A 20490-nucleotide genomic window follows, 5' to 3' on the forward strand; every position below is an offset into this window, starting at 1 on the left:
TTTTTTTTGCTCAAGGTTGGCACTCTACTATCTGAGCCATACTTCTCACCTCTAGCTTTTTGGTGGTATTAGAGCTGAGGATCTCTCAGGTGTTTCTGCCCTGAGGTGGCTAAGAATCTAGACTTTCAGATCTCACCCTCCCGAGTAGCTAGGACTACAAGCTTGAGCCACTGAGTGGAACCATGGTTTGCTTCTACCCTTTTGGGGCACTGTTGGCTCATGCGTCTAATACTAGCTACTCAGGAGGTCGAGATCTGAGGATCATGGTTCAAAGCCAGCCTAAGCCAGAAAGTTCATGATACCCTTACCTCTAATTAACCACCACAAAGCAGGAAATGACGCTGTGGCTCAAACTGGTAGAGCGAAAACTAGCTCAGGGACAGTGCTTGGCCTTGAATTCAAGCCCCAGGTCTGGCAGGCACACACACAAATATTTATACGAGTTACCTGTATATTTGGAGTGGTGTGTTGACATGTGAAGTCCACGGAAAAAGAGGGACACAATGGCCATGTGAAATTATCCTTACGATAGGCAGCATTTGAATGGGGGGCTCTTTAGTTACTCAAGAGTTTTGGGCAGAGCAGACAGGGCATAAAGGCACATTGTGGGGTGAGCAGAGTCCTGGAAGGGGGCAGCGGGGGAGGGCACAGGAAGGGCCCTGTGGGATGTGCCGTGGGACTTTTAGGATATTTATAGCGACTATTTTACTTACATTGCTTTTGAGGACAATCACTTGTTGTTTGTTCCTGAATCCTTGATTTTGTTTTAATGATTACATAATTTCATATTATTACAGGAAAACATGGAAGGAAAGAAGGGTCAGTACTTCCAAGAGTAGAGAGCAGGCCACAGAACATTCTCTACTATGAATTAGGGGTTGAAGAAAAGGACAAACATTTGCCAAACACCTGACCTTTAAGAGCTACTTTTGTTACCCCCTAAGGGCTTTCGAAAAAATTTCATGCCCACTGAGATACATTCTCTGGTGGAAAAACACGTACACAAACCCATTTGTTTTAGGTACATGATGTAAAACTCAAAGTAGTTCTGAATAGACAGTGTATTTTGTTCAAAGAGACCTCCAACTCTAGGGCAGTCAGATCTCACAGTGACCCAGATCTTTCTCTTTCTTTTTGGTACTGGTACTGGGACTTGAACTCAAGGCCTGGGTGCTGTTCCTTAGTTTCTTGCTCAAGGATGGTGCTCTAACATTTGAGCACAGCTCCACTCCCAGGTTTTTGCTGGTTAATTGGAGATAAAGAGTCTCATGGACTTTCCTGCCTGGGCTGGCTTTGAATTGCAATCCTCCGATCTCAGCCTTCTGAGTAGCTAGGATTTGAGGCATGAGCCACTGGTGCCCGGCCAGATATTTCTGTGTGTGTGTGTGTTTCCATGAAACTGGTATCAGGTAAAAACCTCACTAGCTTCCAGGGAGCACCTGGACCTGAAAACTTGTGAGTTGTTTTCCTAGACGTATATTTATTTCATTTCAAAGTTAGAATAAACAGTGCAGCTCAGTGGTAGAGCACTTGCCCAGTGCGTGTGCCAAGGCCCCAAGTTCCACCCCCAGCACTTAAACAAAATAAAAAGAAGATGAAATAGGCAAGTCTGCAGTGGAAAATGTTACCTTCAAGTTCACACTCTGTAATCCCTTAGTCCTCAGAAACTAAACATTGTAAAGTATAAGCAGCAAGAAATAATGTAAACTGCAGAAACAGAAAATAAATTAGTTTCCTTCAGACGTGGTGGAGGTCCTTTTGGTGAATACTACACTCGGCTAGAAACAGAATCTGTCTTGAATGAAGAAGACATCTTTGGCCTCTTTCCCCATTTCTCCAGTGAATTGCAGGTTCACTCTCTTCTCCAACGGCAGCAAGAAGGCAAGGAGCCATTTGTGTCTGGGTAGACTGAAAAATAGAAAAAAACAAAAAAGGTTCAGAAGTTTAAGAGCAGCTTTTCCAAAAGAAGAAAACTCAAGACGTGACTCCATTCCCAAGACTCAGCTAGGTCTCTAAGGGGCTCTGTAAGCACTAGTCCGCATGGTCCCCGAAGACAGCACCCCAACTTCTGAGCAGGGTCCAGGATCACGGTGACTTCCCTGGTATGCCTCATACTCTTACTCAACATTTTCCACTCACCGCTGGTGCTCTTCCACTTGAGCCACACCTCCTGGTATGCCTGCAACACTGCAGTTAGCAGCTTGGGTGGACCAATCTATAAATCTATGAGACTCTTATCACCAATGAGCCAGCAAAATGCTGGATGGGAGGTGTGGCTTAAGTGAAAGAGCACCAGCAGTGAGTGGAAAATGCTGAGTAAGAATATGAGGCCCCGAGTTCAAGTCGTGAGGAAAATGTAAAAAAAATCCCAAAAGATAGAAATGCAAGCACGTGACTTTCATCTGTGTTTACATATGGAAGGATTTATCAGTGAGCCAAGAGAATTCGCTTGGCTGGACTCAGGGGGAGTGGGTCTCCCACAGGTAATGGAGGGGTGTGGAGGTGGGGGGGGCAGAGATGCTTGGTCAGTCTAAAAGTAGAAGACGGGGCTGGGAAGCAGGGGTGAGAAACCGCATTATCCCAACAGCAGATTCCAAACCAGGGGAGGAAACAGCAAGTTGGACTGCTGCAAGTATAGCGCAGATGATCAGAATGAAATGCTCTGCATGTCAGGGAGGGAGTTTGCTTGGTATAGCTCTTATCCCTCCACTTGGACACATGGCCAAAAAGTTCCAGGAGAAAAGGGCAGAGGACAGTGACTCTGTGGGCTAGAAAATGCCTTTAGCTTAGCCAGACACTCCCCCTCCCACCTGCCCCCTCCCATCTTCCCATGCTGCTGGGAAATGAAAGACCTGCTGGCTAGTCACACAGCCTTTGTGTCCTATGGTTTTGTGTTACAAGGAGATTTAGAGTCTGTATATTCTCCTCCTCCTCCTCCTCCCCCCCCTTCCTTCCTCCTTCCTTCCTTTCCCTTACTATGTAGTCTGGGCTGGTCTTGAACCAGAGCTCTCCTAGCGTCTGCCTTCTGAGTGCTGGGATATGCCAGCACACCTGGCTGTGGCGTGACACCTGAAGGAAACTTGAAGGCAAAGTCTGACTATGGCAGAAAAGCACACAGAGGTCAAATAGCTAAGGTGAGACTGTAACAATGAGTGCTTATTCAGTAGGAAAAAAAAGTTCTGGAAATATTCAGTGGGAAAGTACATTCCTTTTTATGCAGAGGATTGAACCCGGGATCTGGCACCGGCGAGGTAAGTGCTCCACCACTGAGGTGTGTCTCCAGTCAAGCAGCTAGGAAGCAGTCCATTTTGGTATGTGAACTCTAAGAAATCAAAATGTGCCCAGAAAATTTCTTTAAAAAAAATTAAGAATGTCATGATGGTTTCCTAGCCTTTCACACAGCCAGTCTCGGCCAGAGGGTTATTTCATTCGTGTAGCTCTCCCTGCGCTCGGCCTGGGCGTGGAAATGGTGGTGGGAGAATGCACTCTGCTCCAAGGATGGCTCAGTCAAGGCCTGAGGCTCCTCTTTATTTTTCTTTGTGCCAGTCCTGGGGCCTGAAGTTGGCCCGAGTGCTGAGATTGTTTTGGATCAAGACTAGTGCTCTACTACTTGAGCCACAGCTCCCCTTCTGGCTTTTGTTTTTGCTGGTTAGAGATAAGAGTCCTTAGATCTCAGCCACCTGAGGAGCTAGGATTGTAAGTGTGAGCATTGGTACCTGGTCTAAGGCTCTTCGAATTTTGGTCAGTCCTGGGGCTTGAACTCAGGGCCTGGGGACTGTCCCTGAGCTTCTTTTGCTCAAGGTTAGCACTCTACCACTTGAGCCATAGCACCACTTCTGACTTTTGCTGTGTATGTGGTACTGGGGAATTGAACCCAGGGCTTCAAGCACACGAGGCAAGCGCTCTACCACTGCGCCGCCTTCCCATCCCTACGGCTCTTCTTGTAACACAATGACGATGAATAATTTTTGAGTGGCTGTGTGAAAAGATTAAGACCCGAATCACAGAGTCTGGTGTCCTTCCCAGGCCCCTTGCAGCCAATGGTGTGCACACTGGTGTCGAGCAGACCTAGTCCACAGAAGAGCTGGCAGGTGGCTACGCTACTCAGGACTAATGAATGATTATGTATTCTTGAAGTTTTCCATCCCAGAGGCAGCTTAAGGAAGAAATAAGCAGTTATTATACTTCTTTCTGTGTGTACAATTCAAGAAAAGCAATTCGTTGGTAAATAGCCAATGTTTCCAGCAGAACCAGTGAATCTGATCTGCACTTAACTGCACTAGAAGGAAACAAGGGAGGTACCTGAATAATTCAGGAATTCTGCCAGGCTTGATTGTGGGCTCATTTAAATGAATCCAGCCAAGGCCCAGAAATATGATAGAGGCTCAGAATGAGAGAGAGAAAAAAATCAAACCCCCAAATCTAATCACATCAAACAAGATTGGACAGCAGGATTAATTTCACTGGGACAAACACCTTCTATTTAGTGGCATCACAAAGAGTGAATCATGTCTTTATTGTGAAGACAATGGCGAACTCTCGACAGGGAAGTCTTGGGCCAAAGGAGCCACAGCTGAAGTTGTGGTGGCCTCCTGCTGAGTCGCACGCAGTTTCTCAGAAGGAAAGTGAGGGAGGCGTCAGGAGGCAGGCCCGCTTCCTTCCACGCTGGGCACGCTCTGCCATGCTCCCACTACCATGAATGCACTGAGGGTCCGGAACCATCTACAGTCTGGTCCCTATACAAGCAAAGTAAGGGGCTGGGAATGTGGCTCGGTGGTAGAGTGCTTGCCCAGGATGCATGAAGCCCTGGGTTCGATTCCTCAGTACCACATACACAGAAAAAGCAGGAAGTAGTGCTGTGTCTCAAGTGGTAGAGTGCTAGCCTTGAGCAAAAGAAGCTCAGGGACAGTGCCCAGGCCCTGAGTTTAAGTGCTAGGACTGGAGGAAGAAAAAAAAAGCCAAGTAAGGGAGCCAGATACTTCCTTTTCTGAGACCCCAATGAACCCTCACTGCCCACTGCCCACACTGCCCGCACTGCAACGCATTCTCTGGCTCTCAGTAGAGGCATAGGAAACGGCCGTGAGGTTTGCTGGATCTGCAGGCTGACCAGTCACCAAGAGGGATGTTTGCTTCACATTGTGCTTTTATCTCAGGACACCAGATCTGTTTTTAATTGTTCAAGGAGAGTCAAAGGATGGGTTTGAATCCGTGCCCAGCACACCTAGAATACTATTTAGCAGCTCATAAAAGGAAAAAAAAAAAAGCGTTGGACAAATGAGGGGACAAGTGCCATTGAAAACGAGAATGGGCTCAGGGTCCGGTTACAAGGATAAAAAGAACTTGGACTAAGTCATACTTTTAATAACAATCATTATCTTTAGTTATTAAAAACAGAACCGCACCCTCACCTATTCAAGTATCCAGCATTATCTCCTTTTTGCAATGGGCCAAAGTCTGTGTTGCTCACGATTGAAACCAGAGCCTAGGGTTTGGGACACAAAGGCTGGGTGGGACGGGCTTAAGCAGCTCAGGGGGGAAACAGGCCCTCATAGGAACCAGCTGTGCAAGCGGAGCAGGTGTCTGCGCCGTTTTCAATAGAAACGGGCTCATCCCCCCCGCGATGATGCCACAGCACAGGTGTTAGGGCGGCCGTGAGGAGAGACTGGTGAGGAGGTGGGCCTGCAGTCCCAGGCATGGGGCCCCAACCGGGCCAGCACCTCCCCCACCCCCCGCCACTGGCTTCTGTGGCCTTGTGAAACGACAGCGCTGCGCCTACCGCGCAGGCGCGGCGTGGCGTGCGTGGCCCATGGGAGGTAGGCACTAGAGCTGCCCGCCCCATCTTTAGAGCAAACCCGGAGCAAGACACAAGGAACACAGAAATGTGAAGTAATAAAGAAGTGCAGACATCCGCAGAGCTTGGCTGTGGGCCTCGGCAGGGCTGGTATGGTAACTGCCACAATGAAGGTAGCAACTGGCACACGCGATCGCCTTGGAGAGCATGTGCCAACTGGCCACGAGGCTGGAAAAATACTATTCCAGGGATAAGACCACTGTACACGCGTGTTCTTGGAGATGAATGACAGAAATGTCCCATGCAGGATTCATGGGGTCAATTTTTCCATTTAGAAGAAATGATACTGTTATTCTCCCAAGGCTGGGAAACCCAAGCCATGCACCTGCAGTCAGAATAAAAGACCAAAAATAAAGCTCTTACCAAGCCTGAGTTTGATGGGTCTTTCTTAAACTTGTCATCAGGGACAGTGCCCAGGCCTAGAGTTCAAGCCCCAGAAATGGCATTAGAAAAAAAAGAAGCCAGGCGCTGGTGGCTCACGCCTGTCATCCTAGCTACTCAGGAGGCTGAGATCTGAGGATCACTGTTCAAAGCCAGCCCAGGCAGGAAAGTCCATGAGATGCTTATTTCCAATAAACCACCAGAGAACTGGAAGTGGCGCTGTGGCTCAAGTGGTAGAGCACTTGCCTTGAGCTGAAGAACTGAGGGACAGTGCCCAGGCCCAGAGTTCAAGCCCTACAACTGACAAAAAAAGACTAATAAAAACAAAAAGAGTCCACAAGCTGACCACATGGCAGTTTTGAAGACTGGCTGAGGTCCTGCTCGGAGGGTGGGGGACAGGTCTCTAGGTCTAGCGGGATCATTTGAAGGTCAGATGCAGTGTGGAGTGGGCTACGCCGGCCAAGCCAGCAAGCAGCTGAGGTTAGGGGCTAAGGAATGGGTGTGGCCTGGAAGGAGGCGCTGGGGGCTCTGAGAGCTCGGTGAGGATGGATTTGGTATATGGGGTAGGCACGGCAGGCCCTTTCAAACTTGGACTCGGGGTTTTCTGGGACGGAGGTCCGTGGTGGTCACATCTTAGGTGACGGGCAGTTCAGGGCAGAGCCACCAGACCAGGGGTGGCTGCCACAATGAGGGGTACACAGGAATGAGGCCAGCAGCGCCCGGCTCGGGATGGTGGAGAAGCTTTGAGTCAAGCCTGTCGGCTGCCTTGTTCCCTCTTGCACCCCAAATCAGAGGACCTGCCCGTGTCGATGTGTGTTCTCAGGGTTGAATTGTACACCCCCAAAGATATAGTGGGGCCCTAAGGCTGGGTACTGGCGGCAGTTACTTATATTAGCACACAGGGTCTTTTTGCAGATGAGGTCGCCGGGGAGGACCTGAATGCCAATATTCACTGGCATTCTTAGAAAAAAAGAAGGCCTCACGAACACGGAGACACACAGGGCGGACGCCAGGCAACCGTGGAGGCAGAGACTGCAGAGAGACGCTGCACAGTGGACACGTCCCTGCCACCCTCGGAGGGAGCCTGGCCCCTGCTCAGCGGACAGCGCGGAACGCCCAGCTTCCAGAACAGCACGTGCACACTCTCTGTGTTCTAAGCCACCGGGGTTAGGACGCTGGTTATGGCAATGTTAGGAAACGTACTAAGATTTCTCTCATGCCATTCTTAACTCTGCAAGGAAGGATGTGTACTGGCAACGTTGGAAGCTACTCTCTTTAAATGCTAGCAGATTCTGGTTTAAATTCTGGGACAACAATAATAATAATGACTATTTTTATTTATTTATTTTTTTGGGGTAATGACTATTTTTAAAGTTCTGAAAAGTATTTTATATAATCAGAAGCCTATAGGCCCTGTGCCTTTGGTCTGCTTCCCCAAGAATAGCCTCCTTCAGTCTCAAGAGTCCTGTATAATTGATCAGTCCTGGTGTATTGTAGGTCTAGCTTCCACATACGAGAGAAAACATGTGCCACTTGTCTCTCTGAGCCTGCCTGACCTCATTTAACATGGTTTGTTCTGGGTCTACCCATTTCCCTGCAAATGATATTAATTTTTCTTTTTTTTTTTTGGGTCGTGGGGCCTGAACTCTGGGCCTGAGCGCTGTCCCTCAGCTCTAGGCTAGTGCTCTACCACTTGAGCCACAGCGCCACTTCCGGCTTTTTTCTTTTTTCTTATGTGGTACTGGGGAATCGAACCCAGGGCCTCATGCATGCAAGGCAAGCGCTCTACCACTAAGCCACCTTCCCAGCCTTGATATTATTTTTTCTAATGGCGGATAGGTACGTATTACATTTTTTTGGACCCCTCATTTACTGTAGGGCATCTGGGCTGTTTACATAACTTGGCTATTGTGAGCAGGGCAGCAATGAACATGGATGTTCAAGTGTCTTTATAGTACCCTGACTTGTGATGTTTTGGGTAAATGCCCAGGAGTGGTGTGGCTATAGGAAGATCTACGTTTAGTTTTTTAAGCACTTCCAGACTGCTGTCCAGCGTGGTTGTACTACTTGACACTCCCACCAACAGTGCAACAAGCACAATGCTTTGTTAAAGTGGTCAGAGATACTTTGTAGGGATGAGGAAACTTGTCTTCTGTCATGGGCCATTTGTACATTTAGAACACAACTCATGGGCCATACAAAGCCATCGATACAGGTGGGCATCTGTGGGCAGCCAATGAGACGCATCCATGAATGAGACGCGTCGTGCCCGTCTTGTCCTATACCAAACCATCTCTTGGGTTTTATAGAGCCACGCATGAGTGGGAGGCCCCCATCCCAATAAACCCCTCTTCACAGATGACATGAGGGGTTTTTTCCTGGACTCAATGCCATACACATATGAGCTGGAAAAGAAAGAAGAGAGAGAAAATGAAATGGGCTTACCTGGGTGGGGTCCTGTGCGTCTGTTGTTCCGTCAGAACAAGCCTTGAACTTGCTCTGTTTCTGTGTCAAGATCTATGTCATAAAAGCAGGGCCGAGTGGGCAGTCCGGGCATCGTGCTCATCTGCAGAAGAGGAAGCATGGCAAAGGTCACCGCCTGGCCCCGGAGAGCTTCCGGTTCCTCTGATGAGCCAAGTGGAACTGTGATCACCTCCAGAGCCCAGGGGACTGAGGGGAACGGCTAGAAAGAAAGCGAGGCCCGCGCGCCATTTCCCGCCATCTCCCCTCTTACACCCCCCCCCCCCCCGGGAGCTACTGCACAGCGACTGTCCAAACCTTTCCCTCTAAGTCTTCCTGTGGCCCCCCAAGCCCAGGCCCACTGTCTGTAGGAGGGGTGGGGGGGGGGCAAGGGGATGATGGCTTCCTCCTCACCAGGGCAGTTCCCATTTTTGTAAACCCAGAGCACAGGGGAGGATGGAGGCCCCTGCCACGCTGAACAGTAAGTCCAGCACAATAAATATTAGTTATGTTCCAACAAACCCGGGAAAAGCCAAGTCATCCATCTCTGAGGGACAGGGTGGCCTTGTGAGGGCCGCGTCACGGGGGGGGGGGAATGGGGGGGAATGGGGGGGCTGGTACCGTGAGCTCCTGGCTGACTTCACACCACCCCCGCCTCGCACAGCTCTGTGGGTTTACACCATGACCGCAGCACCCTCGGAGCTGGGCGCCAACTTCCTCGCCTCACAGAGGAGGGCACAGGCTAGTCTGCGCTAGTGCTGGAGGCTTGAATTCAGGGCCTCTCAAGTGCCCAGCCTTGACACACAAGGCTGGCGCCCCCTCACTTCAGCCACATCGACACTTGTGGAGTGTTGCTGACTAACTGGCGCTGTCTCTTGTGTTTGTCTGCTCAGGCTGCTCTGGAACTGTGATTCGCAGATCTCAGCCTCCTGAGTAGGCAGGATTACAGGAGTGAGCTAGCCACCTGTGCCCAGCCTTTTCTCTTGTTCTGTGGTGGCTTCGCGGAGCCGAGGGGGCACCTGAATGACCACCATGCTGACTGTTTCCCAGCAGGAGCAGCAGACACCAGCGTCACTGGTGGGAACCGCTCACAGTTAGTTTTCTGGTTGCCTGGGTTACCAGCTGTTCTCCATGGCAGTCTTTCTGCCCCAGCGCTCAGCAAGGCGCTGGGTGGCTCTTGGAGAAGGTATGAAGCCTCTATAATCTGTGAGGGGCTAGGGATTAGCATAAACTAATAACATTGTATAGCTGAAGAGAAAGGAATGATCATATTTGGCCACAGTGATACTGCACCATCCCTTAACTCTTGGAATAAAAGCTACCAATTACTAGGAAGACCTCACAGACACTCCAGGGCAGCTGCTGTTCCTAAGACTGCAACATTATCCACTCCAGGGCAGAATGCAGTGTCAGAATTGAGTATCTAAAAGTTTAGATTCACTTGAGATGACAAAACCCAAGAAGCGCCCTGAACCCAGTATATCTGACATCTGACCAACTATTTTTGCCGTGTGTTTATTGATACATTATTGCTAGATCTGAAAATTCCACTCTCCGGGTGGAAAGGCCAGGACAGAGGAAGTCAGGCTATGATCTGTGCTTCCAGGCAGCTCAACTGCTGCCATCAATCAGAACATGGCTTTTGGTCATTTTTGCACAAAAGTAGGGGGTAAAACTAGTCAAAATATTAGACTACTTTAAACTTAAAAAATTACTTTTGCTTATTATTTTGTTTTGTTGCATTGCTGGGGATCGAACCCAGGACCTTCTGCATGCTAGGTGAGCGATCTACCACTGCACTACCTCTCTAGGCCTCCACTTCTTTCTTCTAAGTGGGAGAAATTTGTGGTGAATCCGAAGATGCTCACCTTTCTTCTCAGTGATGTAGACATCACTTCTGAGAATTGGGGCTGCTTATCTGGAAGGAGCAAGAGCAGACTAGAAAGCAGAGCCTCGGCAGAGGCCCCGACCTGTGAGCAATGAACAGCCATCTCCAATGACTCTACTTTCAGAATGGAACTCTTCCTGCTGAGAATCACAATGTGGACTGATGTGCACGGAACCTTGTATTTTCCCATCAAATTTGCCACCAATGGAACACCAGGGGAACTGTCAGAGCAAGGAAGCCCCTGATAAGGTCCATGTAGCACTACGGGGAGCCAGCGAGCTGCCCCCCCCGGGGGGTGGGGTAGGCGCTCTGAGTTGATCTTGTTTTTTTTTTTTTTTTTTGCCAGTCCTGGGCTTCAACTTGGCACTGTCCCTGAGCTTTTTTTGTTCAAGGCTAGCACTCTACCACTGGACCCACAGCACCACTTCTGTTTTTTGCTGTGACTGTGGTACTGGGGAACTGAACCCAGGGCTTCATGCATACTAGGTAAGCACTCTATCACTGAGCCACATTCCCAGCCCTCTGACTTGATCTTATCTGGGTGTCCACTGAAAATAACCAAGGAACTGCTAAATTATACTTACTTCACAGGCATTAATAGATTCTTTTATAAAGATCCCGGAACCTAGGCTTTAGAACCCTGTAAGTGCAGTGCATCTCCCAAATCCTTACTGGCTGTGGGTTAAACTGATTTTGGAGAAATCATGGGTTCTGGTAATAGCCGTTACAAACACACATTACAGACTGGGAAATAAATACCCAAAAACTAGTACAACTAGTAAAAGAGAGAGCAGCTGGACAGCTTGAATGTAAAGCTACACTCAAAATCTAAGCTTGCAAATACATAAGCAAGGCATCTCTGATTGGGACAGAAATGGTATAAGAGAAACGCGTAGAAGCACAGCCAGCCTTCCGCAGTCTCAAACTGTAGACATGCTCCAACCTATGCAGTGGTATCTACCGTGGCTTGCATCTGTTTTCCCTTAGCTACTAATGATGATAAAACTATGGGCTTATTAACTTTTCTTTTTTTTTTTTTTTGCTGGTCCCGGGGCTTGAACTTAATGGTCTGGCCTCTGTTCCTGAGCCTCTTTGTGTTCAAGACTAGCACTGTACCACTTGAGCCACAGCACCACGCTTCCAGCCTTTTCTATTTATTTGTTATTGGGGAATTGGGCCTAGGGCTTCATGCATGCTAGGCAAGCACTCTTACCACTAAGCTACATTCCCAGCCCACCTTATATTTTCTTAAGTGAAGTGTGTTTAAATCTTTTGTGCTTTAGAAAAGAACAGTTAATTTCATATTGAGTTCTTTTATTCTTTCTTTGGTCAGTCTGAGACCAGTACTCAAACTCAGTACCTGACACTTCCGCTCATTGGCTCTAGTCTAACCACCTGAGCCATGCCTTCACTCTTTCATACTGAGTTCTCAGTCTGTTTTCTGTTGGTACACATCCTCAGGTGACTGGTAATTATCTTTGCTCACTCCAAGGCTCATTTAGTTTCAACATATTTGGAGTTTTCGCAGATGCCTTTCAGTGTTGATTTCTCCTTTAATCCCACTGTGGTCTGAGAACATATTTTGTGCAATTTGAATCCTTTAAAATTTATGGAGACTTATTCTGTGACCCAGAATAAGAGTCTGCCAAGTGTTCTGTGTACATTTGCAAAGAGTGTGTACTTTGCTGTTGTTGGGTGGAGTGCTCCATTCATGCCAATTAGGTCAAGCTGGTGTGTAGTATCAGCAAGTCCACATCCTTATTGACTTCAGTCCATCTGTTCTGAGAAGTTTAGCATTTTCTGACTGTATTTGTGGATTTGACTCTTTATCCTTGCTGGTTCTTTTGTTTCATGAATGTTGATGCGATACTATTTTATCTATAAGCATGGGATTTTTATGTCTATTGATGAAATGATCCCTTTAGCATGTTGAGTCAATCCTTTTTATTTTGCTGTTCCTATTCTTTGCTTTAGTTCTACTTTGCTATGAATATGCCGCCCCAGCTCTCACAGACTTTCTTGCCCTGGCTGGCTTCAAATCACGATCTTCTGAGTAGCAAGGATTACAGGCGTGAGCCACCGGCATCTGACTTACTGTGATTACTTACATAGTTGGCCTTGCTATGCAGCCCAAGGTCTCCTCAAACCCACTATGGAGCCAGACTGTCCCAATGTTCGCAATCCTCCTCCTCACCTCTCACGTGCTACGATTCCAGGCTGCTGCCACCATACATGGCAAGACTGAGCATTTTTAATGATTTCATTTGACCTTCGTGGTTGCTTTCTAATTACAATTATTTGTTACTGTATTTTAAGGGATTTCCTTAGTATTTAGAGTATACATCCTTAGGCTTTTCAATCTTCCTTTAAGGGATATTAATTCACAGATGGTAGAAGAAGCAAACAAAAGTGTATTTCCATTTTTCTCTTCCTGGACATTTTTAATTTTTTTTTTTTAAGTATTGGGGTTTGAACTCAGGCCTCACACTTCCTAAGCGGGCATTCTACTATTGAAGCTCTGCCCCATGTCATTTTTATCTTCATTATTTTTCAGGTTAGGGTCTTATTTTTCTGCCCAGGCCCACACAGCTGAGCTGTCAGGTGTGTTCCAACACACTAGGCTTTTTTGTTGAGATGGAGGTCTCATTAACTTTTTTGCCCAGGCTGGACTCCAATAGTGGTTCTCTCAATTTCTGATTTCTGAGCAGCCGGGATTATACACGTAAGCCACTGTGCCTGGCCTTTTTTTAGTTCCTTCCTTCCTCTCACATGGGTCTCTAATTACATGTATTTTTGTCCCAAAGCTCTTCTGCCTGATGTATTCTTCGCTCATTTTGGTCTTTAAGTATTCTTTTCTCCTGCACTGTTTATTTGCCAATAATTAGGAGGATCTTTTTCATTCCAGGCACTGTACCCTACAGTCACAATACTTGTTCTCCATGTCCTTGTCCACTAATTCTATCTTCTGTGTAATTAATGGGTTCGTTTTGATTAACATCATTATAGGTAGCATTTTTTAACCTTTTTGTATCTGATAATTTTGTAGGGAGGTTAAGCATTTTATCTTCTTGCTGGTATATTTTTTCGTCTTTTTGTAAATATTCTTATGCTTTTGTAGTCTTTTTTGGTATTCTTTTTGCAAATATTTTCAGCACTGCAAAGCTATACATGAGCTCCCCCCTCAAAAAAGCCCTAAATAAGCAAGCAAGCAAACAAAAAACCCCTTCTTGTCTGAGATAAATAGGAAATAACATACATTTTTCATTTGGGCTTATAAAGTCTTAACAGTGATAAATAATGATAAAAGAGGGTTATTTTCATCATAAAGAGGATTAACAGGACCAAGCAAGTTAATGCTCATCTATCTGTTTTTCTTCAACAAAACAAGTCAGTTTTCCTTGAACTCTTATTTTCTCGGCAGGTCTGGCCCTACGTTACATTACTTTGAAGGTCTATTTGGAGGTCACCATTCCTCTTTCTGCTGCCCTCCCAGTGACCTGGTGAGTGAAAGCTTCCCAGGATGGCACATCCTCCCAGAAATATGTGGGTCAGACACCCGACAAGCGTCTGAGTAATTCCCTCGCGTGCTGAAATAGAGCCAAACCATCAACCCACCAGCACATGCGCACATCAACACATACGCAGCAGGAAGTGGACCTGGGGGGCAAGTGGTAGATTGCGAGCTTTGAGCAAAGAGGCTGAGAGATAGCAGCTTGGTGTGGTGGGTTAGAGACTATCCAATTTTAAGATGCTGCTTTTTCTCCCCCTCCCCATTTTACCCATTGTAATTTCCTGCAAACCTATTGTAAATTTGATTCTTGCATGAAAGATTTTCTACCAAGCCTGTCTGCTAGACGTAGAAGATGACAACCATCATTTACTTTACCGCATTATGTATTTTATACTGGGAGAAAGGGACCTGGATCAGGGCCTTAAGTACTCAGGGCCTGGGCACTGTCCCTGAGCTTCTTTTGCTCAAGGCTAGCACTCTACCACTTGAGTCTTAGCACCACTTCTGGCCTTTTCTGTGTATGTGGTACTGAGGAATGGAACCCAGGGCTTCATGCATGCTAGGCAAACACTCTACCACTAAGCCACATTCCCAGCCCCCTTGATTTTTCTTTTGCTACAACTGTGGCTTTATTCTGAAGCGCCTATAGTCATAAGGCCCCATTAAGTGGTTAGGACAGAGAATGTATAGGCCACCAAACTACCATCTGGCCCTTAGAGAAGAAAGTGTTATGAACAAAAGGACTTCAAAAGAAACGAGAGTAGAAGAACTTGAACAGAAGGTGGCTGTTTCATAACTTTATGTAAAGGTATCCAAAGCAATGTTTAACCAGTGACACAGCAATTTATAATCAATGAAATAGGCAATGCCCATTCAACAAGAGGGGCTGGTGATGTGTCTGAATCTGCATTACTAGATCACCAATCATTTTTACTTTTTCTAAAAGCAAAAGTCTAAAGTACAAACTGGTACAATCTTAGTATTTTGACATAGTGCAGGAAGTCAGATTAAAACCTAGTTAAACCTAAGGGGTGTACTTTTATAGTCATTTTACTTAGAATCTATTCCTGTTTTATTTTATCTTCTAGAATCCATGAGTCTATTTTTTCCCCCAAATATAATTTGGGCTGGGGGAATGGTTTACGTGGTAGAGCACCTACCAAACAGATGAGAGGCCTTGAGTTTAAATGCTAGCAGTGCGACAGACAAAACCAACAAGCACTTCACCAACGCCAAAGGTGAAAACTCGAAGCTGCGGATCCAAGGCACAGGGTGGGGGATTTGGTTCCAGGGAAGGGAGTGGGAAGGGGTGAAGCACAGGCTGAGAACCTACCACACAGAGTCTGCACTGAGCTTTTGCCCCCAGCGGCTGGTATACAAGGTGCTGTAGCCCCCGGGACAGCAAGGGGAAAACCCACTGGAGGCTATCGTGCCCTTCTTCATTGCACAACGTGGAGGGTTAGGGGTGACCCATCCAACCAGAGAGAATAATGCAGGCAGGTGGTGAGTGCCTAATTAAAAGCCTTAGAGCCAGGCTACTCAGGAGGCTGAGATCTGAGGATCACGGTTCAAAGCCAGCCTGGCAGGAAAGTCTGTGAGACTTATCTCCAATCAACTACCAGAAAATCGAAGTGGTGCTGTGGCTCAAGTGGTAGAGCCCTTGCCTTGAGCTGAAGAGCTGAGGAACAGCGCCCAGGCCCAGAATTCAAGCCACATGACCGACCAAAAAAACTTAAAAAAAAAAAAAAAGCTCTAGGATCCAGAGTTTGGGCCTTATGACTATAGGCGCTTCAGAATAAAGCCAGTTTTAGAAAAAGAAAAATCAAGGGGGCTGGGAATGTGGCTTCGTGGTAGAGTGCTTACCTTAGCATGCATGAAGCCTGGGTTTGGTTCCTCAGTACCACATACCCAGAAAAAGAAGCACTGCTGAGGCTCAAGTGGTAGAGTGCTAGCCTTGAGCAAAAGAAGCTCAGGGACAGTGCCCAGGACCTGAGTTCAAGCCCCAGGACTGGCAAAAAAAAAAAAAAAAGAAAAGAAATGAAAAGAAAAAAAGTCAAGTAAAGGCAGATGAATTTGGAGGAAGCCAGTACTCAGGGCAACCCCGACCTGCCCCCGACCTGCCATCCTCCGCTTTCCAGTTCTAGTTTCTCAAATCTCACCAAGACTGCCCCGGATTATGATGGATGTGAGGGCTGCAACGAAATGATACCATAGTTTCAGTGCTTTCCAAAAATTTAATGAAATCAGGCAAGCTGGCACATGTCCACAGAGAGGAGTCAAAGCTGGATCAATGCTTCAAAGAGCTTGAACCTAGTTCAAAGGAAATGCAGCTGTGGCCAAGAATTGATACTGTTTTTCAGGATACGGATGATCCTGCCAATGAATGCACCATTGTTGGTGATGGTGAGCGTGGTAAAGTGGCAATCCTTTTGCACACGTAAGAATGTTTGTAAAATTACACTGTCAGGTTCAACTGTCTTAGGATGTGGGGTTACATTAAAATAGTCACACAGTTCACATCAAGCTTAAGAAATTTCTCTTCAATGAAGCTGTTAAAAAAAAATGATTGGGCTGTCTCCTCAAAGACTATTGAGAGGCTCCTATGATTGGTGGATGAAAATATGAGAATCCCCCAAAAAGCACACAAGAAGAAGAGATGAGACTGGACAGGCAGCAGATGGATGCTGTAACAGAGCCCTCAGTTCAAGAACAATCAGACCTGGAGCAGCTACTCGGGGCCATGAGGAAATTCCTCAGGACTTCAAAGATCAGATAGAATTCTTAACCACTTCCAAGAAGAAAAAGTGAAAAATGATCCTGGAAACTCCTGAGGTGTCTCCAGTTCAGTTACTGATAAGATCTTGGCTCAAGTGCCTTTCTCTGGGTCATCAGGCAAAAACCCTGGGTGCCTGGCAAAAATCACAAAGTGGATTTTCAACTTCGGTGTGGTCAGGCAGGCCCTTCTCCCTTCTCACAGAGAGCAGCGCCAAGGATAAACTTCTCCTTGCCATCTTTTGATCTAATCAAAACAGCCTCCGCTTATCAGATCTTCATTCTAGCAGTAATTAAGCTTTGTTTATCCAGAAGTGTCCTCCTTGCCAAAGGCCAGAATCAGAGGGGGTTATCTGGTTCATTTACTTAAGTGACTTCTCTCAAGTGACTTCCAAGCCTTCCAGAGCCTCACTAAAAGTGACAAAAATGCCACTGAGCAACCATTCACTGAATATATGTATACACACACATACACATGTGTATATGCATATATATATATATACACACACACCCCAGAAGTTCTCATGTAAAAGTTACAGGGGCCTGCTTCTGAGTTCTTTGGTGGATAAGTATCAAGATAAAGAAAGGAATTAATGGGGATGCCAAGATGGCAGGCTGCCACCATAGTCCAATTCCTGGAGAAGAATTGAACCACACTGTGAGCCTAGGTTGCTGGCTGGAGATTCACTCATGAGTATATGGAGATTTTTTTTGTTTTTTTTTTGGTCCGGTCATGGGGCCTGAACTCTGGGCCTGGGTGCTGTCCCTCAGCTCTTCAGCTCAAGGCTAGCGCTCTACCACTTGAGCCACAGTGGCACTTCTGGCTTTTTTTCTTTTTGCTTATGTGGTGCTGGGGAATCGAATCCAGGGCCTCATGCATGCAAGGCAAGTGCTCTACCACTGAGCCACCTTCCCAGGCCCGAGATTTTTTTTTTTTTGGTCAGTCCTGGGGCTTGAACTCTAGGCCTGGGCAGTGTCCCTCAGCTCTACCACTTGAGCTACAGGGCCACTTCTGGTTTTCTGGTGGTTCATTGGAGATAAGAGTCTCTTGGACTTTCTTGCCCGGGCTGGCTTTGAATCTTGATCCTCAGATCTCAACCTCCTGAGTAGCGAGGATTACAGGTGTGAGCCACCTGCGCCTGGCTGAGATTTGTGTTTCTAATACATGTCATTATGCATCTACATTTCAGTTTAACATGCAATCTTATTTCAGGTAATAAGCTGGTATCTATTACTAATGGATTTAACATGATGAAAAAGAAGTGATTAACTGGACAAATACAATTTGATTTTATATGTATGTATATATGTATGTATGCACTATTACTGGGAGTTGAACTCAGGATTTCAAATTCTTGCTTGGCTTTTTCATGTAAAGTTGCACTCTACTACTTGAGCCACATCTCCATTTCTGGCTTTTTGCTGGTTACACAGAGGTGAGAGTGTACGGACTTTACTGCTGGCTTCAAACAATTATTTACCCTCAGCTCTAAGCATCTTGGGTAACTAGGATCACAGGCATGAGCCACCTCATATTCAGCTGGATACGAGTTTAATACTTACCAATCAGAAGCACCAAGATGTACACACATGGCCTTAATGAGGAGATCAAGTGAGGCTTCTGGGATATCTGGTGAAGAAGCTCAGGTCACCACACCCCAGGTGGTGGGAGTGAAGTTGTCATGGAAACCTGTACTCTGGCCACTGACGAGCCAGCGTTGGACTAAGGACTAGGCTTCCTTTCTATGCCAAAATATTTAGAAAGCCTCAGCGCTGTGGCTCCTTCCCGAGCGCCAGGGCTTCTGCTGGATGCAGAAGGCCAGTTCCCAGGGGGCAGGATCCACTCAACACACACAGGACACAAGCAGGAACGCCTGGAAGTCCAGTTGGGTTTGTTAAAATGACTGCGGTCTGAGCAGTGGCCACTAGTGTACTGTGAGCATGGAGGAGGGGAGGGGGAGCCGAGGCGCGCCCCCTCCCTTTCCCCTCCCCCTCCCTCCCCCCCCCCAGCCGGCTGTCCACACTGGGGGGAATGGCTCCTGAAAAACGGTAGGCGGAGGTGGAGAGGAGGCTCTCCTTGCTCTGGGACAGTGGGCGCTGTGCAGGGCGGGTCACTGCGGCCTGGGCAGGGGGCGTCCAGGCGGAGAGCTGGGCTGAAGTAGAGAGCAGGGCCTGGAGCCTGAATCTAGCAATGGCTGAGGCGGGACCAATGACAGAACTTCGGTGTCAATTTGGTCAATTCCTCCCATCTTTCTCCCCAAATCTGAGTCCTGTTTCTCTTTCTCCTGACCACAAGAGAGTTCTGACAAACACAGTGTGTGTGTGTGTGTGTGTGTGTGTGTGTTACTGGTCTGGGAGGAGGAGAGTGATGACAGGGGATTGGGGGGGGGGATTATGAGGCAGGGGCCCTTCCAGACCCTTCCTTCCTCCCCTCCAACAGGAATGAAGGTCAGCCTAGTCACGCTCATCTATCTGTCCACTCAAAACCTCGCAGCCCAGCCTGGGGGGGCATTCTCGGCACCCCTGGGTACACAGCTGAGAAAGATGTCAGGAATACTAATGCATTTTTTCAAGATGGAAAAAAAAATACTTGCTACTTTGCAAAGCTCTGATTGGGTTTAATATTTTAAGTGTTTTGGAAGAACAATCAGTCATTGATTGCTAAACTGAGGGGAAAAAAAGACATCCTATTTTCAACACGTTGAAAGATAATTTAACACTTCAAAGATATTTATTGGGAATTTAGAAGATGGCATCAGGAGAAAGTTCCAGACTTATGACACACATAGTAAATTTCTTTGGAAGCAGGCTTTGTAAATGAAATCTCAGAGACTTTCAGGAGACAACTCCTCAGATTATTTTTGCCAAGTTTTAGTCTATTTTTTTTGAAGACTTTGAAATAACATTTTTAAGACAAACAATTTGATTTTGTATTTTGAGAAGCTCTTGCTCTGAGTGAGTTCATCCAGGAGTGGCCTGGTCCCAGAGGGAGGGGTCATGACAGATACACTGAATGTTTTTTAAAATTCTAAGTAACATGTGCAGCAAGAAAGAAAAAGAAAAAAAGTACTCTCACAAAAACTTGTAACTTCCTGCAACTGTAACATACTGTGCTTTATTTAAATCTAAAAAAAAAAAAAAAAGGAAAAAAAACCCCAACTCAAACCAGAAAAATCTAATCATACTTCAAAAATTTGGTTGTCAAGGTGTATATTCAAACACTCCATTAACTCCCAACTTGAGGCCAGAAAGTGGAACCGGACAGCTGCTATCATTTCCCCCGCTCCATTCTTGACATCTGAATGTTTAATTATTCTATTTGCTTAACTGTCTAAATATATTTGCATAAGTTTGTAACAGAATCAGATGGAAGCCTTCATGAATTTGTCAATATTATTTTTGGCTAGCTATGGAAAGCAAACTTACTACCCTAAAAGCACACATCATGTGAACAGGGAAGTAAGCAAATTGCCCTCCCATCTGTGTAAGTCACGTTTGTTGTTAAGCTGAAAAGCAAGATGGTGTTTAAATGGATTATGCATCTTACAGAATATTCAGCCTTTTCCCCATGTGAGGCTACGCAGCTACACAGCATTAATGAATCATGTTTGAGAGCTGAAAGAACAA

The 20490-nt window shown here is 46.6% G+C and overlaps 1 protein-coding gene across 1 annotated transcript in view; it reads right to left on the reverse strand.

Moving 5' to 3' along the window:
- Positions 1 to 1524: 1524 nt before the first annotated feature.
- Positions 1525 to 20490, reverse strand: part of Mthfd1l (methylenetetrahydrofolate dehydrogenase (NADP+ dependent) 1-like) — a 129103-nt gene continuing 110137 nt past the window's right edge. The window contains exons 24-25 of the mRNA XM_013026931.1: positions 8678 to 8798; positions 1525 to 1908 (exon numbers count right to left, since the gene is read on the reverse strand). Of these exons, the coding sequence (XP_012882385.1) occupies positions 8709 to 8798 (90 nt within the window). The 3' untranslated portion in view covers positions 1525 to 1908; positions 8678 to 8708. The remainder of the gene's footprint in view (positions 1909 to 8677; positions 8799 to 20490) is intronic.

The sequence above is a fragment of the Dipodomys ordii genome, unplaced genomic scaffold (genome assembly GCF_000151885.1).
Source record: "Dipodomys ordii isolate 6190 unplaced genomic scaffold, Dord_2.0 Scaffold98, whole genome shotgun sequence".
In the NCBI taxonomy this organism is placed as follows: Eukaryota; Metazoa; Chordata; class Mammalia; order Rodentia; family Heteromyidae; genus Dipodomys; species Dipodomys ordii.